Source organism: Pundamilia nyererei, unplaced genomic scaffold (genome assembly GCF_000239375.1).
Source record: "Pundamilia nyererei isolate P.nyererei 1_Seehausen unplaced genomic scaffold, PunNye1.0 scaffold00003, whole genome shotgun sequence".
Classification (NCBI taxonomy): domain Eukaryota; kingdom Metazoa; phylum Chordata; class Actinopteri; order Cichliformes; family Cichlidae; genus Pundamilia; species Pundamilia nyererei.
The window spans coordinates 487895-515254 of record NW_005187404.1 but is presented as its reverse complement, the minus strand read 5'-3'; the positions used below and the strand labels follow the sequence as shown (position 1 = coordinate 515254).

At 39.8% G+C, this 27360-nt stretch overlaps 1 protein-coding gene across 1 annotated transcript in view; it reads left to right on the top strand.

Moving 5' to 3' along the window:
• The first annotated feature begins 1243 nt into the window (after positions 1 to 1243).
• Positions 1244 to 27360, top strand: part of LOC102201464 (uncharacterized) — a 47749-nt gene continuing 21632 nt past the window's right edge. The window contains exons 1-2 of the mRNA XM_005720920.1: positions 1244 to 1407; positions 5563 to 5663. Of these exons, the coding sequence (XP_005720977.1) occupies positions 1244 to 1407; positions 5563 to 5663 (265 nt within the window). The remainder of the gene's footprint in view (positions 1408 to 5562; positions 5664 to 27360) is intronic.

Below are 27360 nucleotides of genomic sequence, written 5' to 3'. Positions count from 1 at the left end.
ACTGAGGTCAGATTGCAGTGGTCAGCCAAAAGGCCAAAAGCTGTTCGAGCTGTCAAAAAGGCATCCACTAAACACTGGCACACATGCAGACACACACAACGAGGAAATGTTCTAATTTCTGTTTAGAGCAGGACTTAAACAATTTCCTACAGCTCTCTTTATATGTGCAAAGTTTTTATACATTAGCTTTCTGTAGATTTAAGGGTGACAGCTTTTACTGTTGGGTCCAAATCACTGGGCAGTAAATGAAAAATCATTATGAACAATAATAATTTCCTAAAATAATAAGTGAAGCTTACAGTGAGGCTGCAAGTATGTTTTTTTGTGTGCTCTAGCTTTGCAGATGCTGCAGAAAACTCATCTATTTTGTTTTCACTAATAAACATTTTGAAAATGTAAAGGTCAAAGCTCTGTCTACTTTTTTTTCTTAGAATGCTTTTGGAAAAGACAGCCAAAAAGAAAATCAGCAAGAACCGAAACCTTATTTTAAGGATGAGGCAGATTCGGCGAGCCGAGACCATGAAATGAGCAAGAGAAGATTTAAAAAGGTTAACCTCTATCTCTCTGCACTTATCTCTCCACTCAGTTCATTTCATTCTTTCTTTCAACAGTCCTGTCGTACGTCTGATGGCTTAGACCCCTGCCAGTATAATGAAAGTGGAAAGTGTTCCTTTTACCCCCCATTTACTAGAAGGACAGTAACTTATATTTCACATGTGAGTACTCGTCACTGATTTATCATCATGTATGTCTTATCAAGCAGGTATAAATTTGGCTTGTAAAGCTGTCACATTAATGAATGACTGGAACTATGAATTAAACCAAACTGAAAAGCTTCACTTAAAGTCAAACTGATTCATGTAAAAAATGAAACTATGGCAGTGATTAAAATTTCAGGCGCTGTTGCTGTGCTAACCCTTAAATATCCATGTAGAGACACTGCAGAGGGGCATGGTTTGCGGTGCCGCTGCAGAGAAGGCCGACGCACCTGAGCTTCAACCGCAATCAAAAGTCTGTCTGTGCTGACTGTGCTGCTCCCCAAAGGAGGGCCGCGGAGCAAATGCCAGGCCCACCACCAGCCCACTCACCTGCTCAGCTCGAGCCGGAGGTCAGTGCGCAGAGTACGTGGGAGGAACCTGCCATGCCATTGCTGGAGATTTAGGCGCGCAACAGAACTCACCAGCCGGAGGTGGGTGTGGAGGCGCCTGAGGGAATTCGCCACCCGGAGGTGGACCTGTAGGCTATGGGGTGCGAGGCACCTCGCCAATCGGAGGGGGAGGAGGAGGCGTGCGACAGTACTGTGAAGCCGGAGGTCGGCGTGCTGGCCAAACCGGCCTCCAACCAGCCTTGTAACAGAGCGTTGAAGTGCTGCGTGGTCCTGGATGGCAGGCGCCTGTCCAGCCACCTGTGAGCCCCGGGTCACCAACCACACCCGCCACCAGCGTTGGGAAGGTTACTTTTAAAATGTATTCCACTACAGATTACAGAATACATGCCCCAAAATGTATTTTGGAACGTATTCCGTTACGTTACTCAGTGACAGTAACGTATTCTGAATACTTTGGATTACTTAATATATTATCATGCTTTTTACAACTACATGAATGTACTATTGCTGTGTGATTTATTAGTATTACTGAAGGCTACTCGCCATGCCAATACCAACTAGATGTTTACATCTTAATATAAAATGAGTAACAGTAGGTAGGGTGGACATTAGGCTGCACTTTTTGCAGCGATCTCATATAGAAAACTATTCCGCGCGTATATAAAACAGGTCCGCGGCTCCGAACCGTAGTAAAGGGACCTCTGGCCAATATGTTATGTTCTGTGTCGGGCTGGTAGCCGAAAACTAGCTTTACTTTGTTGTCTGGGTCAACTTTGCTAGCGAGAGACAGAGAGAGGCGTTGAAAGGCTGCTCCAACGGAACATATTGTTTCAGAGGAAAACACGAACACTGTGTACAGTCGAGTCTTAATAGCTTACTTACAACTGGGCTCGTCAGGCACTCTTTTTGGCTGCAGTGGTTATTATTATATTTACATGCTTCCAGCTCCCGTTTCTGCTCGGTGACAGCTCATACTTTGCTTTGTACTTTGACTCTCCTTTTTCTCCCTCCCTGTCGCTCACAGACACATAACGGGTATGGCAGTCCATTCTCTCTGCAGCACAGACTACACTGCCCATGAGGCTACATTCTTTAGGGCGATACCTGTAACACTCTGCCTATTGCCTTCATATGAAATCATTTTTAAACATATTTCTTCACGTCATTATGAGACATGAGATTGAGACATGGGCATTTAGCCTCTTAATGCATGTTTTGTTTGGGTTTCCATCGGCGTGGAATTACCAAAAATAGAGAGGGCATAGCCTAACATATGAAACGGCTGCATTTCACTGTATGTTATACTTGTATAACTATGCATGTGACAAATAAAGAACCTTGAACCTTGGGAAAAGACCGCCGTGTAATCCGTTTATTTCAACAAAGTAACTGTATTCTGAACACCACCTTTTTAAACGGTAACTGTAACGGAATACAGTTATTCATATTTTGTATTTTAAATACGTAACGGCGGTCCATGTATTCCGTTACTCCCCAACACTGCCCGCCACATAGACATATACTGAAAATTAACTAATATGATGAAAGAGGCAATCGGCATCTTCTTGCAGGTCACCTATGTGTAGAACCAATACATCCTATTCTTTCCTAAGCCTCATTTGATCTCATGCTCCAGCCCAACCACTGTCTTTTAAATCAATCAACCTTGGAAAAATGTTTTTAAGGTATTTTATTCATCTTCCTATACTAGTGAAGACAGATATAAAAACATTTTTACAGCCACAATTCTCTTTCACTTTGTCACTTTGTCTCCTCTCATATTTCCTCATCTCACTGTACTTCTTTATGATACCCTTTCTATTTCAGCAGTGCCGACTAAACTTCACTAGGTCCACCTTTTTCACCAGCTGTTTTTGTTTTACACTTTTATTCCACTGGTTTGTTTGTCTTTTGTCTCACTTTCTCTCAACCCACATAATGTACCTCTTTTAGGGCTAGTATTAGTATTTTCCCTTTGTCCCATATTCTTTGCTGGAAGCCTCTGATGACTGTTTCATTTCTTACTGAGAGTCCTCAGGGACATGAATTTTTAGTTTTTGAAAAAAAAAAAAAATCACCCGGCAGTGTTGGAGTTTGGGCCTCCCTGTCAGCAGTGAACCCTCACCAACACCAACATCACCACCAGAAATGGGATTGTTGCCTCAAGTCAACAATGTGCTACAAGAATACCAAAATTACATGATTTTCTGTGAAAATGTTATGAACCACTGCCCTGCTGCATGTTTTGCTCAGAAAATGCGAAATGCAGTGATTTATTGAAGCATGTGCAAACATACATGGAAATACAATATGCAAGGTAGAAACAAGGTGTGTACAGTTCTAACATGAATGTGAAACAGAGGCGGACATCACATTTCTGGCATTTAAATTTTGGACTGCTATTTCATCCGGTTACTCCATTAGAATGTCTCAAAGTACTCTTCATGCTCCCGAGATACATGCACACAAGCATGCATGTGGACAGATATGAACACTTACATAAACACATATCCAATATTTTTGACCCTGAACTGACCTCTTGACTCCTAAATGTTCCTCGGACCAGATTCTGGGCAAAAACAGAACATCCTTATGGTCCAATCATGTTCTTTCTTCCTAAAAGTTTTTTGTCCATTTCCTGGAAGTTAGTACAAGTTCACGTGAGTGGAAGGTTTGATTATTTATATATTCCATCCATCCTTTTCTGTTTATCTAATACCCCAGCAGTCAGTGGTCTTGAAATGTTAATCTATACAGGTTCTCCTGGGGACTTAAATCCCTGCTCCAACACACCCGATTAAGATAATGAACTGGATATTAAACATTGCAGCAGCCAGGAACAGCAATGGCGCCATACCCCCCTCCTGCAATGGAGCAGACCTTGTTTTGTTATGCTATATCAGGTTTCTTTGCACCATCTGAAGACATGCAGGAGAGGTTAACTTTCCTAATTATGAATGTCAGCATTAATGGTTATCGCTCTCTGTGTCCACCGTGTATTTGACTGTTTCAGGGTGTAGATCTCTTCCCCAGTGGATTCAATTGCAGCTGCCTAAACCCCTTAAGAGCATAAACAATAGCACTAATGGATGGAGTGGTTTCTGTAAGTGACCTGTCTGATCCTTCCTTTATTTAAACATCAGTGTATGTGAAAGAAGTGCCTACCACGACATTCATGCAATCATCCATTAAGCAGTGCTTTTACCTTTGGACAAAACACAAGCTACGTTTCAGTATATGTGCAGGTGATTTGTATAGGCGGTTGATGGCTCCATAAATAGAAATTTGACCCCAGAGGTCCACAGAGAGCCTAAGTCGATTTACGTTGCATATATATTTTTCTCTTTCTAACTTGAGTATGAGACCAGAAACCTGGTAAAATCATATGTCACATGTCTATGACTATAAACAAGAATGGAAAATGTGGCAAAACCTCAATATTCAATATTAGGTTTTGTGATGAGTTATATTAACAGTGTTATTGTCTTTGCACCTTCCCTTAGCTGGTATCTGAATCAATGTATAAAGTGTTTTATTTCACAATAAACTGAAATATTCTAAAAACTATGCCTACGTTTGCCACGGCAAACTTATTTCCATTAAATCTTAACCATGCACACCCAAATCGGTATCTATTGATCATTTTAAAAATGCTTTCATGATTCATTTTTAATACCAAAATGGCATGATGAGCTCATGATATTCAGATTTGCCTTTGCAGACCTGTGTCCTTTCAGTTTGTCCTCTAAACAGTCAAGCACGGGTACATGCGCTGCCTGCTGATTAAAAGATTTCAAACAGAACTAGACATGACTACAGAACAACAAGTGGGTGGATGCTTTGAAGAAAACACTGAAACAAATGATACTTTCTGCTAATAAAGTCTGTATTTTTGTACGGAAACTATGCAGACAGTTGTGATGTAAGAACAAGAAAATGAGGGCAGATTTCCCATTTTGTCTCATGTATTAAAATCAGTATATACCGCTTGATGTGCTGTGTTAAATCTAATTCAGTACTTGTGAAACCTAATAGAGCTTTCTTGTCGATTTTTGCTTAACAAAGCTGCTACATTTTCTGTTGTTTTTGGCATTGTCAAAATGATGACAGTGCTACTTATCTTTAACCCTGAGGTCATTGTGCTTTGTACATTTAAATATCTGAAAACTTCTAATACTCTGCTCCCTCGTGAATTTCAGTGGTCTGACAAAATAGGAACAACTTTAATGCAGTTTAGTACATCATTAAATCCCACTGTGACATCATTAATAAACATAAAGTAAATGAGACTGTAGGAGAAACAACCTGATGACAAGAGGGCAGCTCACTTGAACCTTCCTCTTGGTTTCATAGCAGAACTGGTAGAATTAGTATTTTGTCCAATCATCATTTGTGACTTCTGAGTAGAAGTTGGCGTATTCTCACGTGCCTGGCTATTCCCATGTACCTTGCAGTTACCGTCTCCGGGCTAGTGAAGAAGTCGTCCACAAAGATGGCTGTGAAAACATGGTGCTGGCCATGATAAGACTATCTGGCGAGGGGGCATGCATCAGGGGTCACTGTTGACCTTCAGCATTGCACTTAGCACCATGACATGTATGCATCCCTGGTAAACAACTTTAATCCCCTCTTTCAATTCACATGGCTTGTTTTTGATGTCCTATCTCATGTTGGAAGCTTTTCTGTTTGACCTGTCACACGTATTTCTTCATTTCTAGCTTTTCTCTCTGGATCACAACTCACTGGACCACGCACTACTGAGCAGCATTATGTGTTATTAAGAGCAAAACTGATGTTGTTAATAAGCCATAGTCAGACAAACTTGACTATGGCTTATTAACAAATTGGATGCATAAATTGGCTTATCATCACTTGCAATAGTGAATGGGGTGTTCAAATGTTGTGTTCATCTGTATAATATTAACATTTAATCAACTTCAGATTCTTAGTTTCAGTGTTGTGAATGTTGGTGTGGGAGTAGTGGGGGATCACAACTGTATGTCATGAATTCTGTAGAAGTCACTCAGGTGAGCGACAAAATGTTTCTACCACTGAAAATGCTACGTCCAAGTGAACAGAATCAACTTTTTGGGGTACCAAATACAGTAACCCAGACTTTTGTGTTTTTTGAAAAGTACTCCTTTACCTTTGTTCAAAGTACACTTTTATTTTAAAAAGAACAATGTGGCTTGGAACAAGCACTCTTCCCATGCATAAAATACAAGCACACACCAAATTGCATCATAAAATATTAAATTAGTTTTAACAGGCTTCTATGACTATTACTCGCCCTATTGCCATACACTATATGTAGAAACTACCACCCATGGCAGTAAACAAGTAATTAAAGGTAAAAACTATATTAAGAAATCTAATTATCAGATGATATGATGAAATTCATGAGCTCCAAATGGCTTCCTTCGTTTGTTTCTCTGCACTATATTGTTTACTGGAACACACCATGATGTCCACGATGATAGAAATTCTCATTACCCAACAAATATGTAAATAATGTTACTGAACACAGCAATTTATCTAGATTTGTTGCAGCGTATGTGCTGGCAATATACCACCTAGTTAGTTAAAGGGGGGAGGGAGTGCAGGCTAACTGACTTATTAAAGAAGATGCTTATAAAACTGTTGAAGCAAAGCAAAGTCAACTGAAAACGTTTAACATTGTCTGACCAAATACTGGATGTGTGTTTTTTGAAACTGTTAATATAGTATCATACATTAGGTAAAAACTGATCCAAAACTTCATTCAAATAAATATAATGTGAATGTGTTAAAACAATAAAAAGTGATTTTTCTGAGCTCCTGGTTCCAGGAACTGATAAACTGGTACTCCATCACATTTCAGTTTGTGTATCATATATGTTCAATAATTTAGACTGCTTCTGAAAGTAAAACATTACTTTGGCGAAATTTTAAATATTTAAGGCAATTTTTCCAGGGAGGTTCTCACAGGAGCATACAAACTACACATTATGGCCATCAATTCATATCAAAGATATATTACATTTGCAACAGCAAATACCATCTGTTTATGTTCATTTGAGAAGGCCAAGTTTTTAGTACAAAAATTAGCCTGTATGTTCTTGACCGTGACCATGGAGCATGCCCACAAGCAACGAAGATAAAAATAGATGGCAGAGTAACTGAGTTCAATCCAATCAATATCCCAATAGCCCCTCAGACTCCTGATCAGTTTGAAGCTTCTTCTGAAAGATTTGTCCAAAAGCCACACCATGATTAGCCCTCCTATAAATAACCCTTTAAAGCCTCAAAGAAAATGCACTATATAGGAATGCCTATAGTTTCTAGCAACCCAATATCACGGCAAAGCTTGTAATGAACACGCCGGTGCACCGTGTCCATTTCACACTTTGCTTCTCCAAAAAAAATGTACACCGAAGTTGCAGTAAGCTGCATTAACAACAGAGGGAGCAGATATTTTATTTCAAGCTAACATGAAAATAATCACGGAAAGTGTTTAAACAGACATTATTAACACATTTACATGTATATAAATATTATCCGCCAACTTAATCGTTTCCGGCGATTAAGGACCCTGGAATGTACTCAATGCGGTTTTTGCTCACTACTGACTTTGTGGCTTTAAATATATTATCTCCCCCTGCTGGTAATCGATTTTCAGCAGCTAAATCCCTTAAATTAAAGTCTGCACTTCAGCTACAACCCTCTGTGTTGGCACATAGATGCTACACTATAAAAATGACTTTCTTCGGGAGAAATAGGAATTTGTTTTATGTATTTAAGTCAGAAGGATTATTCTCTGTTTTTTCTGACCAGTTACTCTTGGTGCAGCCTAGATCTCGGCTTAAGACCAGAGGTGACTGTGCGTTTGACCTGGTTGCACCCAACCCGTGGAACAACCTTCCCATTACTATTCGCGTGACTCCATCCAATTATTTAAATCACGATTAAAAACTCACTTATTTAATCTTTCTTTCCCGGTTAGTTAATGCCTTTATTATATATCTTCTACTTAAAACCTTTGTTTTTAGAAAACTTGATTTGATATTCACTTTTATTTTTGTGTAATTAGTGCCATTGACCTGTTAGCATATTCAGTAGTTTGTTAATGGTCTTATATTATTCATGTTTTAACCTGCTGTTTTATTGTGAAGCACTTTGGTATACTGTTGGTTTTTAAATGTGCTATATAAATAAAGTTATATTTTATTGTATTGTATTTCTTGTTTCTAATTGCAACAAAAGCAAATACAAAAAAGGTGTTGTGTTCTGGACTATTCGAGAACACAGAACTGTGGCTAACCATTAAAATAAAATAAACACAGCTAATAAGCTGTGGTAAGCAAGGTCAGCAAGGTGCATCCACACACTGCTTGGGTGTAACACTCACACACAGATACTTAGAGTTAACACAGAAATGAAAATATTAGAATTTCTCTCACCCAGAATGAAGTACAGGTTGTTTTACTGTAACTTCTTGACCTTTGTCGTCACGAGGTTGCCAAGCAACAAAAAGAGACCACAGGAAGTCATTGCTCCCAGGCATGTAGCCGTCCATAAAATGTGTGTTTATTTTAGACTTTTGATATGGCACATGCAGAAGAGCATATTAAGAACAAAGCTGCGGGTACCTTTGGACAGTGGTAGGTTTTGCTTCTGGCAGGCAGAATTAATATGTGCCTGCTGTTCCACTGTTTTTCTTTCCTTCTTTTTTTACACACAGCCAAGTTCATAAATCAGAGGCCTTCCTCCACTTCCTTTGGAATGTTAATATGGAGTGTTGGTGCTGCAGAGAACAAAGGTGAGAGGATCATGTCTGCTTAGGTAATCCTGTTGGTGTCAAACAGGCTAAGCTTTTATTTTCTGAAGTCAAGAGGAGACAAGAAGGAGCGAGTCAGATGGACAGACTTCCTCACAAGAAGCAAAGATAGACAGGTAGATCATTATGCTCATCGTTAGAGAGGCATGCCAAGTGATGGGCAAAGGCAGGGATTGAACTAGGGAGAGGAAAATGAGCAGAATATTAAAATCCTCATAACAAGACAGATACTGTGGTATTATCTGTATGGGGAGATGGCAAGGTGAGGGTAGATGACACAGAGATATATAATAACAGATGGCATAAAACAGAAATGTGCAAAGAAAGACACGTTAAAAAGGAAAGAAACAGAGTATGTAGCAGTCATTGGACTTAATTACATCTATTGCTCAGCTTAGAAAGATCTAATTCATGTTTCTTCTAACATCAGCTACATTAATTGGAAGCAATATCTGAGCTATTGTGCCCTTCCCCAGTGTCATTCAGCCTTCATTACAGCCACTTTGATACTGAAATGAAGCAGCCTTCAGCCGAATTGTGGCCATTATACCACAGAGGCTTGCTGCTATTCAACCAAAATTACATAGTAAAGTTCCTTTTGGATTTAGCTCACTCGGTCTGGATGGGTAGTTTTTTGTTTGTTTGGTTTTTTTTTTTAATTTTGAACATGTTTGTATGTGTCTCTCTGAGTGGAGATGCATTTGCACATAGGGATGTGCATCAGTGAGCTCAGATGCTGGTGTGTGATAGCACATTTGTATATATTCTAGTGCCTTCATGCAGATTTGATTATGGCTGCTCCTGTAATAAAGTATGTGTTTAAGTGAACACAAAACAAAGCATTAACGGATACGAAGGACAGACATTTAGTCAGAGAGCAAGGACCCCGAGGCTATGAAAATGTAAAACACATCTACTAGAAAATTGTAGTAGACACTGTAGAAAATACACACAGTTGTGCAGAGACGCTCAAAATTCACATGCACGTTTCTACTTATTGGCAATTACAAGGAGCTAAACACACACTAATACACTTGTCTGTGGGAAACACACGTTCAGGTGCACATGTTAACCTTGGCTAGAGAGTTAAAGTAAGAATCCTTGAGTGAAATCCTAATCTTATCAACTCATAACACCTTCAGCTGGCAAGCAAGTACAAAAAGAGAGCAGATTTAGTCTTCTGTTGAACAGATACATACACACCCCTAGCAGTGTTGTAGCTGCAGTATATGTGGACATATGTGGACAACTGGCACACCGAATCGCTTAAAGCTGTGTTGTTGTTTCCTCTATATAGCTATGTTAAAAAAAAATAAAACAACACAAATAGGCACCACATTTATACTGATCTATAATCTATCCTGCTAATTTATGATGTTGTCTCTTGTTCATGTTCACTCTCATCTGCATCAGTAGAAGATCTACAGCCAGCTTTTGGGCTTTTATCTATCATCTGCCGTAACAGGTCTGCTAAGTGATTTTTAAATTCTGAAACAGTGAAACAAGACCAGAGATCAGCAGCAATTTAGTTTGCGCCTTTATTTTATGGTTATTCACTAAAATAGAAAAAAATGTGTGCAGTGCAGTGAGACTAATATGGATTTCTTTTGAATTGGAGTCGTAAAAGTCTGGCTTAGTGCAACTGCTGTGTGTGAATAATTTATAGATGCTGGAAAATCCACCAAAGTTATAAAATGCTGCATGAAAAAGGATTTTATTATTTGACGTAGAAATTATTGAATTTGATTGGAAACTCTTCCCGCCGACTCTTTGAGACCCAAGAAGAGTGCTGCTAATTTCGGAATTGACAGGACAGGTTAGCCTCTGTTGCCGGGCCCTACGTAACGAACCTCCACACACGCTCACGTGCACATTTGCCTTTCTTCAGAACCTGTTCCAGTGAGTGACATCGTTAATCCACTTTTCTCCGCGCTACACCTTCGTCTTCTTCTCTATTTTGTCATCTTCCTTCCTCCTTTTCAATTTGCTAACATCTCTACTATACCAAACGCCTGTTCATTAAAGAAATTCAGTTTAGCGTCATAATATAAGCCCTTCACCTCAAGTCTGTAAGTTAGCCTTTAGGTTTTTAAGAGATCCTCTCCCATTTTATAATTTCAAATATGCATTGCCTTATGTTAATATACAGTAAACCTCTTGTCCAACCCTGTCAGACTGCTCGCTAACCAATCTTCACACCCCAAACGAAAAAAGAGTGTTCCAGCTAAAATTTACAACCCCGTGCATCTTAAGCTTGTATGTTTATTGCCTGAAATGGCAGGATGAAATCAAATTCATTACAAGGCAGTGCATCATTCGGAGCTGCCTGCCAAAGGCTTTATGTTCGCGCCGCAGCTTCCCACCATGGAAATACTGAGCAATAGGTAACACGGTGTCTGTTTGCTTAGCGCATTAATTTCTGAGGGCTCCATGTAATACAAGTGTCAGACGAGGGCTGTTAGCAGGGGTTTGTAAATATTTTCAGCTTGGGACTGAAATGTAGTCTCTCCCTGTAGTTTCCCAAGCTCATTAAAACATATTGCTTTTCTTGCCTGTTTCCCAATTTGGATCTAGACCTGGAGCAGCGTCAGCCAGGCCAGCATTGAATGTGTAGCACATTATGAGTTATGAGATGCGGCACGGTGCGGGTTTAGGATTAAATTCCCTATATTATCTCCCCCTCTCTCTCTTTCTCTCTCATTTTTTCTTGTCTGTGACAAGAAGCCTTTCTGGCCAGGAAGCAAAACTTGTGTATGTCAAGTGCTTGTGTTTTTTTTCCCCCCTCTTCATTTATTTCCACCTCAGTCCGTATGGGCTCCTATTCACTGCTTTCATCCCTCTCCTAAACCTACACCCCTTCTCCTCCCCATCCTTCTATATTATGCATCATCTCGACCGCCTTCCTTCTCGTCCTGCTCCAGTGCTCTAGATGTTCACACTGAACTGTGTAGAATAGGATTTTTGCTCCTGTCAGATTTACTAAAAAAATCGCTCTTCACTTCCTTCACCTTCCACCTTTCTTGACTTCATCTCTCCTAGTTTTGCCATCCTTCTTGCCTTTATTTCTGCTTCCACAATACACTTATCTTATAAAACTCCATCTTCATGCATTCTGTCCTCCTGTGTCTGCTCCCCTTCTCTCTCGTTTTACTAGGCTCCCACGGCCCCCACCTCACCCGCAATAAGAGTGACAAGATAAGAGATTGCATTTCCCCGCTCGGCAGTCCGAGCTTGAAGAGGGTGTCATGTTTAAGGGGGGGGACTACCTGACATCACACATCAAACCTTTGTAACATTTCAATGGGCTTCCTATTTCTTTCCGCCACATCTTGTCAGGCATCAGCCTATTATTGACAGATTGTGGATTAGAGAAGTGGAGGGGGGGAACCCAGTGCTTTCTGCAGATTGCTGCTATCTGTGTTTGCTGCTATCTACATTAGAGAGAGCTATGGGACAAATGCTCGAGGAGGCAATATGATTTGCTTTGCTTTGCTTGGATAGCAGTGTATAAGCAATGTCAGGTTGTTGTACTGTGCAGACTTGACATAGGCATGCAGAGAGGTAGGGCTAAAGGGGCAAAGACGATAGATGAGGATGGATGGATTTAATCAGAGCATGATAAAAAAATCTGATGTGCGAAAGACAGAATGAGATTGACTTTAAGTAACTTGTAAACTGATAAACTGGTATATCTGACGGCGTTTACAAATACACCTCAGTTAACTCAGTTGTGCTTGAACTTTTGACTATAATGCATTCTCTTTGTTAAACTGACTGTAAGAGGTTTACATGAAATCTACTGGATGGATTGAGAGTAAAATGACTTCTAAAATCCTTACCCTTCTAACTGTGCCCCTGAGCTTCATCCATCTCCAAGCAGGTCTGATGTACAGTTCAGGAAGGCTGTCCAAATTAGGGAAGAGTCACAACAAGAAGTGCTCTAAGGAAATGATCACATTGGAAATTTGTTTCTACCATCTAAAATTACCCATGAAAGCCGCTTTAAAAACTGCTTTACTGTGGTGCTGAGGTCCCTTAGCTTTAAAATGTAACTAAAGGTTAGCACACATCCCGAAAGAGGAAAGTCTCAAATTAGAATATCAATATAAAGCACAGAGATAGCAGGAGGCCAGACTATACAAACACAGACGAACTGTTCCCGTCTGGTCTCTTGTGATCTGGATCTAAGATGTCTAGAATAAGGCAAAGAAAGAAAGGGAGAGAGAGGTTTCAGAAAAGCTTGTCAACCACTACAGAAAAGAAAAACTATGTTTTTATGGTGTCTCTTATCATTTAAAAAAGCAATCTGCATCTGACACTGTTGATGCAAAAAAGTCTGGATTAAACTCTGGAGTGGGGCTTTGCCGATGAAACAAGCGGTTTGTCTGCACTACGCCCAAATGAACATCTGAGCCCAGTATTAGCCAGGGTGGATCATCTCGCATGTGGGCTGGCTTGCTTGAGTCCAGGGATTTGCTAATGTGCTCTGGCATAAAACACAATCATCCTAAAAAAAGAAAAAGAAGACAACTGAAGTGTTACCCAATGCCGATGGTAAAAGTTGAGGAAAGGAAAATGAGAGAATCTGGTTGGCAGGTGGGTTTGAAAAATTCAGAGAGAAAATGATAAAAAATTAGGAAGGAATGTGAGGACTGACCGATCACCAGGAGGGGAAGAAACACCAGCAGGTAAGTTTAGTAGGAAAATAGGCATGCAGGATCTGGAGCGTGAATCCTCATGCAGCAGGAAAGAAAGAAATCTGTTAACTATAAATGAGTTTACCTTAGATAAATAATTGACCAGTATTCATAAAGTAATCATAAATGCCAACATGTACATTTTAGACAGTGAAGACTTTACCATGTCTTTGCTGTCAATTCTAGACCTTGAGTTTGTGTCTTATGTGTATCTGCCACTGGCCAAATCCCCTTTAAATATACTGCGATCTGTTCATACCATTATCTATTCAACAGCTCAGGAAGTAGTAAATGTCTAGTCGCAGGTGTCACAGCTTGGCCTAGATCTGCTTGAGTTTGGCCCAACGGAAAACTTCCCCCCACCATATCCCAAAATAGGACTGTGACTGCTATCATCCCCAAGAGACCAGTGGAAGCCATCAAAACACATCAGAGTTAAAATGCTTGAAGTGTCCAAAGAGTTTAATATCTAGGCAGGGCATCAGTGGGCACTGCCAATGGTGCCTCTCAGTCAGAGCCAGAATGGTGGAGATGAGAGATGGTTCACGACTGCAGTTTCACTAAATGATTGAATTTTGAAAGCAGAGTGGTGACACTGTGCAGAGAGATTGCACTGGAACAGCATCAGTCACAGTGCAGATGACAGAGTGGATGCTTGGTAAACAGCTAGACCGAGGACATTTTGGGGGGTGGGGTGTAAAGTATAGAGCTAGGTGCAAAGGCAGAGGGAAGATGGATGGCTAGATGGTAGAAAAGGGGGTAATGTGAAAGCAGGAAAGAAGGAGGCAAGGGAATGAGGACAGATTGAAGAAATATAGGGATGTTTAGTGAATGAAAAGAGGTTGAAAAAGATGGCATGAAGGAGAAGTAAACACAGAAAGGAAAACTGGTTCAGAGAGTGTGGGCCTGCTATTTGTCACAATCTCAGTTGCCACAATCACACTCGAGTATGAACGTAACTGTGACTGGAGTGGAATGAGAGTGGAAACAAGCTGCACAGCCTGTCCTCAGATTTTTAGTTGAGACCAGTGTAATATTAATACAGTCGGGCCATCTGGGGACATCAAAGAAGCTAACTCCTGACGAAGAATGATTCATAAAAAATGGAACTTAAATAAAACCATAGTTGATTTATTTTAAATTATTTTTGTCTTTAGCAGAGAGGACAATTAATAAAGCATTTTAAGAATAATTCAACAATGAGTAGATCTATTAATTATGATTTCTTACCTGAAGAAAAACTCACTCAGCTTCTCATTCCCACCTGAATCCAACTTGTAAAACTGTTTTTTTTTAAACACAAATGTCCTCTAAATGTCTTGAAATAAATTATTCTTTATTTTTGTGACCCACTCGACTTTTAGAGGCTCTTTGCTCAGCCGAGCTACTGCTTGTTCTTCTTCTAATAGTTGTTTCCTTACATTTCACCCTCTGCCCCTTTTTTCTTTGCCACAGGTTGTACGCGTCCTTTTCGGCGTCATATGTTAAGCTAGGACACACCGACTGTCTAATCCCTGGTCTCTGTAATTGGATCTGATGGAGCATGCCCAGATGAGAGGTGATATCTCCAAGGTTATATTGTGACGGGTGCTTCCCTTATGTTTATGTTGTCTGTCATTATCCTTTAGGTAAGAGGGGCATTTCTTGGAACCAATACTGTTAGACAACTGGACGATATCATGACCTTAAAGTTAGCTTTTAAGAGCAAAGTTTGAAGGAGGAATTAACATAACATCATAAAACAATGACCATGACTGTATGATTTCTCTAAACGAATTGAGCACACTGTTAAAGCAGTCCATAAAGTCGATCCAAGCTCATCTCAGTGCCACATCAGCTGATAACCTTGTGCACATCCTATTGACAAATGCTGCATGGGGCACAGTCTAGCCTCAGAACAGCTACAGCTGACTCTGCAAGCCCCTCTGCAAAACTACCTCTACCACAGTTTGTATTGAGGCCTGCTCTGCTCTGTACAAGGGGTCTTGCTGCCTTTTAGTGCATTGGTAGATCCCAAATCAGAGCTAAACAGTCAAATATAAAATTACTGTAGATGAACTCACGCTCCTGTTTTGAATAAAGTGGTCCTGACAGAACTATAAACATAACATTTAAGCCAGAAATAAAAAGCTCCGCTGTTGCTTCTCATCATTCTCTTTCACTATATATCTTCTGACACCTTTTATTCACTGGTATATATGCTATCTAAATCAAGATGTATCTACAGGGACAGGAATATAAAAGAGTTAACAGAAGAGGTTAACTTTGAAGCAGTATTACCCTGTCATAATCATCTTTATATTTTTACACACCCACGCAATATAATCCATAAACCTCTTTATTATAATTATTAGTACTGTAGATTCAGACCTAAAATAAAGCACAAAACATTTTAAGGCTTAAAATAAAATTTAATCTTCCTGAAATACCCTGACCAGTTTTTACCCTTTAACTGTAAGTTTCGGTCTGGGACGCCAGAAGCCACTGCAGAACCTCCTGCAGGTGTCATGGGTCTAATTTAACACAACATGTGAAGGGAAGTGCCAGCCCTATAACCCTGGTGTGTAGGAGCTTAAGTGTGGGACTTAACACACTCAGTGCTGTAACATTCAGATAAGACGTCTGGTGAATAGGGCTTCCTGATGGTCTTGTGGATTTATAGTGGCTGTGTGATGTCCTCTATAGTCACCATCTGGGAGTAAGTACATCATTCCCTGAAAATCTGAATTAGGATTCAGTATGTGAATGCAGTGTTTGGATGATTGCACAAAGGATTGTAACATTAAATCCTTTGTGTTCCATGTACTCTGGCTTTTCTGTCTTTTCTATCCCCCCAAAAATGATTAACATAGTGTAATATTTTATATTTTCAAATGATTTATTCATGATAATAATCTTACAAGGGCTCTGGTGTCGAATGTAATCATTTCTTTAGAAGATCTGTCAGAGTGACTCTCCAAAGTTTTTCACCGACTGCACAACTTCAAGTATATGAGATGCACAAAAATAAGACTTGTCTTTCACAACCTGTTTAACAATAACACAGGGGAAATTTAGCAGGTGCTCAGATCCAGAATGATTTACAATATGTGGAGCAGTTCAGCAGCAGAGTAGCAGCAGTTTGGATTAAGGCGAGCAGGTGGTAAAGGAGGAGTGTTAGGGCCCAATACAGATGCAGCTGAATAACTAAAACCTGTCTTATACGTGGTGCTTAGTAACAAAATAGTGCACACGCATGAAAAGCAATAAAAATTTAGTCAATATCTTTCATTTTACAGGAAGACCTGTGACTTTAGTAGCCACATTTTATGTTTATTACTCCTATTATTGTTGCAGTCGATAATTAATATTGTGCAATCCATCATCTCTCCTCTGGTTTTTACTATCTTTCAAGCTATAGAAACGAATAAAGCAGAAATACCTTGAAAAGTGTGAATAAACATCAGTGAAATCTCATTCTACTAGTTCCTGTTGTTAGTCTTTTCTGTATTTTTTAAAATATTTTTTACATATATGTTTTAAAGGGTTAACGCAAGTCATTGAAGACAAGGATGCCTACTGAGAATTTGAGACACACTAGAAAGATATAACGCAGTTGTCAATAATGACCGGCAATTGCCTGGTTTAAAAACAGACTAAACCATTGTACATGAATTGCATGTATAGCATGGGGACACACAGAGATATTATCTTGTAAACAGATAGTCTGTCTTTGAGAGAAAACACAGGAGCGGCTTCTGTGTCCTGCTGGCGCAACCAGATGGCTTTAAACATGATGTCTCGCTCTGTGTGTGTGTGTGTGTTTCCTCGCCGCTGATCTTTTTTCACTCTTAGAATTCATGTGCATTCACCATGACTCACGAGGATATGTGGAAAAGAGGAGCTAATAAAAGTAACATTGCCTGAGTCTAATGAGAACTTTGGCTGAGTTCAAAGGTTAAAGGGTGAAAGATTACAGTTAGAGGGTGCCTAGTCATAGTGTGCATGTGTTCATACATGTAGCATTTAACAAGAAGCCATAAATTCCGTTTCTCCACAGACTAACTGAAATCCTCAGTGAGAGTATTTAGTTGGCAACTCAGAATAAGTTTACTTGCGCATCAATCTCATTTCTGAAAGTGACAGTGTTAATTTGCATGTGTGTCCGACCGTGTGTGTGTGTTTTGGCAGATCGGGCATGTTAGAAAGTAAACAAATCAGGGGAAACTCAAGTCCCTGCCTTATCATAAATCATACTGAAACTGCTTAGCTTCTTACTCTTACACACATAAACATATCCGTCGGGTGCTCAGTGAATCAGATGGCAGTGAGTTTGTGCACCCAAGTAACATTAGTCCTAAAACACATCGTGTGATGTTTTAGGAGTTGGGTAAAACTTCGTCTTTTCAAAAGAAAAAAAACCCCAAATATTATAATGCTGCATTGACACAGACCTTTAAATTAAGCCCCAAAATAAAATGACAAAAATAAACAAGTAGCTCAACATCTGTCATTTCTTGTCATCCCTCATCAATCGCTGTTGCTCTTTTTCACCTCAATCAGTCTACATCACGCATAGAAAAATATGGCCACCAACTGTAGCGCTTTTGTCAAGGTCCTTTTCATCCGTTAATTTGTATCATTTTCACTTGTGACATGGGCTCTGAATTGATGGAGGGTGGGGGTGGGTGGGGGCTTTTCAAATTAATCATTTGAAGCCATAAAAACTCTTCTGGTGTCACATTTACACACGAACACACACAGCTGTGCTAGTCATGCACAAAGGTTTGTATAAAGCTACAGTCTCACTAGGGAAAACAGTGGTTGGAGACAGCAACCGTGTGCACTGAATTTGCGATCTCATTCCCTTTATTGCTTCGAAGATGGGGACCAGACTCCAGTCAGAACCTCATAGGTTTGAATTAGAAATTCTGACCCCCATAAATAGTCACGTAATTGCTGTAGGATGACAGTTTAACATAACATAGGGGCTCGCCAGCTCTGCTTTTATGCAGGAATATAACCAGAACACAGCCAGATACCAAACAGCTGAGCTGCAAAGGGACACACCGTGGGCAGGTTCTGTCTGAGAGTGACTTCAGTCAGTCCAAGTAGGAGATTGTTGGAGACACGTTGCCTCCCACCAGGCAACCTGTGCAGTTCCCTTGCGACTGAAAATGTTCACCCAGAGGTAGATAGTGTTTGCATGCTCAACCTCTGAGTGACGAACTGGATGTCGCAGCTACTTGCAATTTGTCATCAAGCATGAAAAAAATCAGTGTAATCACGGAGCAACCGCTGGTTTTTCCTAGCTGCAAAGAGGTGCCGTCCTGTTTTTACTCAGTGTGACTGAAGCATAAGCTCTTCTTTATACCTGCCTAAAAACTTTAATCAAATCAGTGATGAAACACAGGGGCAACATTGAGCTCAAATGCTGGAAGGTAAATTAATAGGCAGGAGAGGTCTGAAAAAGGGGCATGAAAACAAAAGACAGCAGGAGAAAATATATGACCAATAAAACAAAGTATGCAGACAAACTCACTTCAAATAATCACCTGTAAGAGGTCTAAAAAAATGAAATCCATGTGATGCAAAATTCTTTCATTCCCAATATGTCAGGTGCCAGAAACGAGTCGCAAACCATGAAGCAAATCGAGTACTTGTAGTTGTTTGCGAGTGTGGAACTATCCATGGTGCTGATCTTCCTCTACACTAGAAATGTCCTTAGCAAACGGGTTTTGGCTGAGAATTGAAAACTCTCCCCTGTGAAATACACAAAGGAAAAAGTCACATGAAAGTCAGAGATCTGCAGATGAAGGAAAAAAAAGACTCATTGAATATTTATGACATTAAAGCAACACAGAGCTATTTTCCTTACCTTTGGGGTTACGGAAGCTAAGGGAAACTCAGTTCCAAAGTTCAACCGGAGTTCAAAAACATTTGACTTTTTGCTTTAAGCAAAATCCATGTCAGGAAGAGCCAGAGGTTTCTTTAGGGGGGTTCAGACAAGAACAATGCTGTTAAAATCCCAGCTTTGTTCAGTTTCATTCTTTTCAGCAGCAATCTCTCCTTTAACTTTGAGGTAGTGTGCACTAATACACTCACTAGAAGACAGGTGCGTCACAGCTCCCCAGAAATGTGCACATGTAAGTTTAATTGAATGTGTGAGTTTTCGCTCATGCATGCATTTATGTTTGCGCACGTGTGTGTAATGTGTGTGTGTTTGTGTACACGCCCTCCCTCCTCCACAACTCCACTTAGTGTTACCGCTGTGAAAATGAAACCCCACTTCTCATTCAACCGTGGCCAGTTAAATAAAGGGGTAGGCAACGTGTTATCAACCGCTTGCACGCGTGAATGTCACAAATAGTGCCAACACGCTGTCACTCAGCTCTGCAACTATGAATTGTACCGCTGCAGCTTACCCATCACTTGTGATAATGATGAATAGATGACAGAGGGAACGTTCGAGAGGAACAGTATGGTCGTGAACTTGGCGTAGGAGGGAAAGTGTGTGTGAGTGTGTTTGTGTGTGTGTGTGTGGGGGGGGGGTGTTGAGGCTAAAACAGTGACGGAAAAGTTTGTGTAGAGCAAAATCATATGTGAGAGTAAATGAGAGCACCAAGTCAGATAACAAAAGGCTATGAATAACAGGCAGTTGAGAGAGAAGTGAAGGGAACGTGAAAGAGTTCATTATTTGATGAAAGCACAGAGTGAACATAAAGATAAAAAGCAGAAACTCTGAGAATGGCCTACCAAGGATGAAAGGATTCTTTGGCTTGCTCTGTCTTGGGGCTACAGTATATGTCAATCAAACTTAGATGTCAGTCATCCCGCCCACACTTTTTGTCTGTGAGATGCGAAACACGAAGTGCCACATACGTGTGTGAACATCCTGCTGGGCATGTTGCTTGTATAGATGAAGGTGAATCAGCGTGCTAACAGCTAAAATAGCGCACTTATTGAAAAGTATTAGGAGCTAGAGAGAAGGATGGAGGAGCTTCAGGAAAAGGGAGAATCCATTGGGGTAGGAAGCAGAGAAGAGCAGAGGGATGAGAAAGATATAGGATGGTAATTGAGAGAAAGCTCGGCATTCCCCTAAGAAAACATAAGCATCTGAGCACAGAGCAGAGCGAGTATAAACACACATTTAGACAATCAGTTCAATGCAATTCAATCAAGTTTTATTTTATACAGTACCAAATTACAACAAGAGATGCCTCAAAGTACTTTACTTACACATTGTAATGGGGAACTAGCTTATTAACCATATACTGCCTTGATGCAGCCCATATGGAAAAGATATATATAAATCTTATAAAGTTTGTATCTGTCTTGTGTGAAACTTGTATGAAAAGCATATAAGAGTGAAAACAGATATAAGATCCCTTGAAAAATTATATAATGAAACTTGTATGTTTTGGATACTTGCTAAAACAATGTATGAAAGTAATGCGAAAGTGGCCACTTTCATGAGTAAATCATGTAAGCCTTATATGATTTACTAACCACATATAAGTTTTTACTATTTATTTTCCATATGGGAGATCTCTAAATTTAATACACGCATTTCCTCTCCCTGGATACAGGGATTGATTGTTTGTGCAAATGTGTACACAAATGTGGAGAGCAGGTTGGAGTGTGTGCATGCGTGTGTGCGCTATTGAATGTTGATTTTAGCAGCATGCCTGTATCTATATAACACATCTCTATCTTGGGAAACATGCTCAGAAACATTCTGGTGCAGTACAGGAGAGAGTTTGTGTGTCTGTGTGTGTTTGTGTGTAGAGTCCAAGCAACCAGTTAGAAACCCTTGTGTGTTTATGAGGCTGGGATGCATTAAATGTTTCTGCACTCACATTAAACTGCCTCATCATATAGCTACATATGTTTTCACCCATTGTAAGTGTATAATCAATCCACACACGAGTAAGTGATGTGGGCGTATAGGTGTGTGTGTGTGTGTGTTTGTACTATCCCAACTATAAAATCACTATGAGGACTATATCTGTAGCTTGTTTCCATTCGCCTTCATTTGTATTCCATTATAAAGTACATACCGCTTCTCTTTCAATTTCAAATCGCCTGGCTTTGCTCCGAAATTGGATGCCGTGCACTCTGTGTACTTGCCCTCTTAGAAAGCATCGGCTACAGTATTAATAGAGATTATCTCTTGACACACCAAAGTTATTATAGCTGTTGGATAACGGCCATTGTCTTATGTGAGGAAAGAGATTTTTTTTTCTGTACTTTTCTAGAAGAACTCTATCTGGCTGATTGAGCACTACTACATGATTTCATTATATCAAACTGATATCGTATTGGTATGGGTTGCAAAACTTGAAAAGCCAATAATTCCATAGTGTGAGTTTGTCTGTACAAATTGACTTGGCTAACAGGTTAGTTGGCAAGCTATTGAGCCTTATGAAGCTGTAATTTTTAAACTAGATAATTATGGTGGAATGTAGAGACAGGGGAGGAACTAAAAAAATATACATGAGTTTATTTGTGTGTGTCGGTGTGTGTATGTGTGTGTGCAAATGAAAGATTTAGACAGACGCACTATGATTAGGCTGCAGTTTCTTCTAGCTGTTTATCCCCATTACTGCTGCCAAGGAGCTTACCAGCTAAATTAGGCAAATTCTGGTCGCCTAAACAAATTACTCGCTCTATTTGAGGAGGGAAATCAAATTAAGAAATTAGCACAGATCCAACACTGTACCCTAGCCAGTAATACCATTAGCTCTTAGTTTAGATTTCATCTTCATTCCATCCACTAAGCTCAGGGATTCTAATACTTATGGATTACCTTAACTTTGCCAAATGTAAGTAAACTCTTAAGTTTTGATTAAATAAAAAATAAAAAAAAGAACTTGTACCTAAAGAATCTTGTTAAACTGGTCAGTGTGTCAGTGCCTCTTCCCTTTTGTGTTCTAATTTCCCGCCCTCTCCATTCAACCTCAAATACTAATTGTTTTGGAAGTCCTGCTTTAATAATAAAGGGTGAATGCATAGTGATGGACTTGCAATGCTTGCAGCAGCCATAATTAAAGTTCTTGTTTGACTGAAAATGAATTAAAATCACAGACTGAAACTGCCCTTGAATAAAATCAGAAAAGCAATAAAAATGCCTCTTTTTGATTTCATTGTTAAACCTATTGAAACATCTCTACTTTCCCTACATTAGTGTGGCCTTTACAAACCTATGTATTTGTGCATTTGAACACATAAATTCTTCAAAGTTTGAATAAAGTGCACCTGAATGTGCTTTTACAGTATTTGCACAAGCCTGCGCATTGTATGCAGGTCTACCAGGTGAAATGATTTTGTTGCTGCCATTTGGTTGGTCTACTGATTACTGCAGGCCTTTTACAAAAGCATATGAAAAAAGGTAACATGGAATCAAAGGATGGAGGAAATGATTAGATCTGAGTAAAAAAGGAGTAGTAAACTTATGAAGAAAGATAGAGGCAGAAAGGGAGTGGGAGACAAGAAATCACCAGCCATACGTCATCTGCTTCCCTCTCTTCTCTTTTCTTTCCCCACTTATATTTAAACTACCATCGCTGCCCATCTCTCTTTTCCCTATTGCCCTCCCTGTTTCTCCCAACGCACTCTCACCTGAGCAAGATTAATCGTTCCAGTCGAATCACATTACCTCCAAGCCCAACTCCAAACTCCCCGCCCAACACACACATACATGTGTGAGAGAAAGTGAGAGCGAGAGAGAGGGTCCGTGAGCCAGAGACAGAGGGAGACGGTGGATGGCGGGTGGGGAATTGAGGGATTTGAATGCATGGATGGTCTGCTCATTTAACTCATCACATTATTTTAGCCCTGTGCTTTATTACACTTAACTGGGACACTAGGCACTCAGTCAAACACACACACCCACACTCACACATACACCCAGACACCTTCACACATAATCCTGTCTACACATCTATCCTGAACTGCAGGTTTGCCATAATGTGTTTATGACGTTGCATGTTTAATTTGTGGAAGAGGATGATTCATGGCCCCTGATAACAATGCTTCATCATCCCCATAGCACCTATGGCATAAAGAGGGTTTGTGCAGGGCAGGAAAACTGTCATTAATGGGATGCTAATCATCTCATAACCTGGAAAATGGGCAAATAGGCACAACCCCTTATGCAAATGTGCTTGTGCATTTATTTGTGCATGTTTATTAATGTTCACGTGCATCCCCCCATGCATAGCTGTGGGAAGGTGTGGCATCCACATTGTTTGAGCCTGAGTGTCCTGTTTGGTGTGTGTGTGCGTGTGTGAGGGTGAATATTGATCTATTGCTATGTGCTCTATCACCCTGCCAGGCATAATAAGGAAGAATGGGACACTAAGCAGGTGCTCACCCACTGCTGATTTATAAAACATATGCACCGGAGTAAACACCTCAATCACTCCAAGGGGCAAGGCTATGGGAATTAATAACATTTACATGCTAGAAGGATAATGCATTCTTAGTTTATTTTTTAATGGATGTGACCTCTTAAGGTATACAGTATTCTTCTTATTGAAGGTGCAGTGAATTGATTCTGGGATTATCTATCCTTGGGAAGAAAATAATCAATGTATAGGCTAAATGGGGTCAAAATAGCCAAATGTGAACTTGGCAAGGCTTTGATATGAAGGAGTGTCTCAGCGGCTGCACTTCAGGCTACATTTTTTTCACAACTGAAAACAAAGCAAATGGATTCAATGTATTATTTCCTTCATGCTTACTTATCAATCCACTTGGATAAAAATGTGAAAATACGATTTTCTTTAATGTCTGTAAACTAGCATCAGACATGTACAAAGTTCCAGCCACAAATGTTCTTGTGCTTATAAGATCAACGTCTGTTCTTCTGTCAGTTCCAAAGTATACTTTCATGTATACTTGTGTATGATGCATTAAGACCACCAGTGTTGGTCAAGTTACTTGAAAAAAGTAATCAGTAACTAATTACTTCCCCCAAAAAGTAATCCGGTTACTTTACTGATTACTTATTTTCAAAAGTAATTAATTACTTAGTTACTTTTTAAAAACACGAATTACAACCTGAATAGGTGATAAAACTTGTTTTATTAGTTTTAATCTTTTAAAAAATGTAATTATATGCAACATTCTCTGACTGGAAGAAATTTGTTTAACATTTAAACCTATTTTCTGCACATTCCAGCACATAAAATAAAATATTTTTTTGTGTTTACACTCACTCCTTCAAATAGATGCAAGTAAAACACAGCAGAAAATAAATAAAATCAAAGACTAGCGGTCTGAAATGTGCTGTTGATCGATGCTACTGTGAACTGAGGAGCTATTGTCTTGATGTGAGCTTCTACTCAGGGTTTTTTCTTCCAGTTCAGAGCAGAAATGTTTTTGTTAAGATACTGGATGTTGTGTTTTTCTCCACAATTTTAATTATTAGCTAGATATATTAGCAACAGGGATGAGTCAGTGAGTCAGTTGGGCTCGTGAATCGTGATTCATGAGTCAGTATAAGTGATTCTCGAGTATTGAACGATTCGTTCATGATTCGCGCATCACTAAAGGAGGCAGTGGTGGAGGAACACAGAGTGGCGGAGTTTGAAATATTACTCTTTCTGGGTCACAAAATAAACTTTTAAGATATTTTCATGCGTGAATGGTGCTGTGTAAACTTCAAATATCTGCTCGATTCATCAAGACGTCACATATTTACGGTGGCCCCTAGAGACAAAGCACGTACAAACTCCAAAACACATGCAAAATCCAAAACACGTACAAAATCCAAAACACGTGCAAACTCCAAAACACGTGCAAAATCCAAAACACGTGCAAACTCCAAAACACGTGCAAAATCCAAAACACGTGCAAACCCCAAAACACGTGCAAATTCCAAAACACATGCAAACCCCAAAACACGTGCAAAATCCTAAACACGTACAAAATCCAAAACACGTGCAAACTCCAAAACACGTGCAAACTCCAAAACACGTACAAAATCCAAAACACGTGCAAACTCCAAAACACGTGCAAACTCCAAAACACGTGCAAACTCCAAAACACATGCAAAATCCAAAACACATGCAAATTCCAAAACACAACAGAAGTGCTCCAGGACACTAGGGGCAGTGTTGAGCTTTTGTTACCCAGTAACTACACAAGCCAGGAAGTACCAATGACCGGATTTGGGGTCTTCATTTTAAGCTGATTACGTCACAGCGATACAACAAAGGCTGTCCCAATTCAAAGGCTGCTCGAAATGCGTCCCTCAAATGCGTCCTTAATTTCCCTAAATTTTAAGGATGGGTCGGTGTAGCCTTCATGGCCCGACATATCCCAGACTTCATAGCGCGGCAGTGGTGTGGATAATTTTGTCGAAAAAAACCCAAAAAAAACGGCGGAAGTGGAGCGGACGAAGAGTAAACTTTCAGAAGTAAGTACCGAATATTATGTCACTTATTTATGCGCAAATGTTTTTATAATGAAGAATATTAAAACATTACTGTTGGCCACATGTCGGGAAAGTTATGTGACATTAGTGATGTTTGTACTAACTTGGTTTTAAGGCCTTTACTTCAAAATATACGCCCGTTCAATAGTTGACTTTAATCTTACAGAGAATGTGATGATTTTGTGAATAATTAAAGTCAGTCATATATCCACAAACACAACAAGCTGAAAGTCAGTGATGCTGCTCGGTTTGCAGTCCTGAATATCACGGCACAAGCAGGATTCACTGCACTGTTAATGTTAGATATGTTATATTGCTGCCTCTGTTCGGTGGTGTCGAGCCAAACGGACTTTAACCCTTTACAGCTGGTGGGAGCAGGCACGCTCTGTTTTGCGCAACTATTTTTAAATCCCGGTACTGCAACCACGTAAGCTAGCGCAATAATTTTTTTTGCATATGAAACCAGAGGAGTTGTACTTACATCTTATGCTATCAGCTTGTCCTAAGTCAGTTTCCTTCCACATATAGCTTTGCAAAAACTGGATAAAAAGCACTTGCAGCAACAAAAACATAATATTCCAGAAACGCGCTTTGCCGATCCGATCAGCTGTTTGTAACACTTCCTACGTTGGAATAGACGTCAGCGCGAACTCTCGCATGTCCACCATGACCTGCCTGAAACCGGAAGTGACGTCATTTTCGTGGAAATGTAGTTTTTTGCCATCAGGGCCTCATGAGCCTACACTGGTGTTTATAAAAGTTATGTTTGACTTTATGACTTTCTGTATCGTTCCTGGGATGCTTAGGACTAGTGATGGGATTTCCGGCTCTTTTTAGAGATCCGGCTCTTTCGGTTCGGCTCACTAAAAAGAGCCGGCTCTTTCTGCTCTGAACCGGCTTTTCAGGTTGTTTTGTTGCTTTAATTAATTTATTATTAACAGTAATATAAAATTATGCACAAAAGGAATTACTAACATAAAAAAAGTGGTTTTATTTATATATGTGGTTAATATGACATGCAGCCTAACAAGTTACAGAAGACGTGCCTACACGCTAAGACTTAACACGCACAACATGCAAAGAGTGGAAGCCGTATCAACAGGGAATGGTAAGTAATAGCACGCTAAGCTAACCAAGCTACCATTCCGGCTACTTGAGTGCTGCACGAGGGAGTACAGAGGAGCAAAAAATGTTGACTATAAGCGCGTAAATGTAGTTTGAAGTGACTCAGGAACAAATATAAGAACACTATAATGACATATACTTAATTCTAGATGAGTAAAAGGTTTATTAAAGTGTAAATATGTCGATTTAAAGT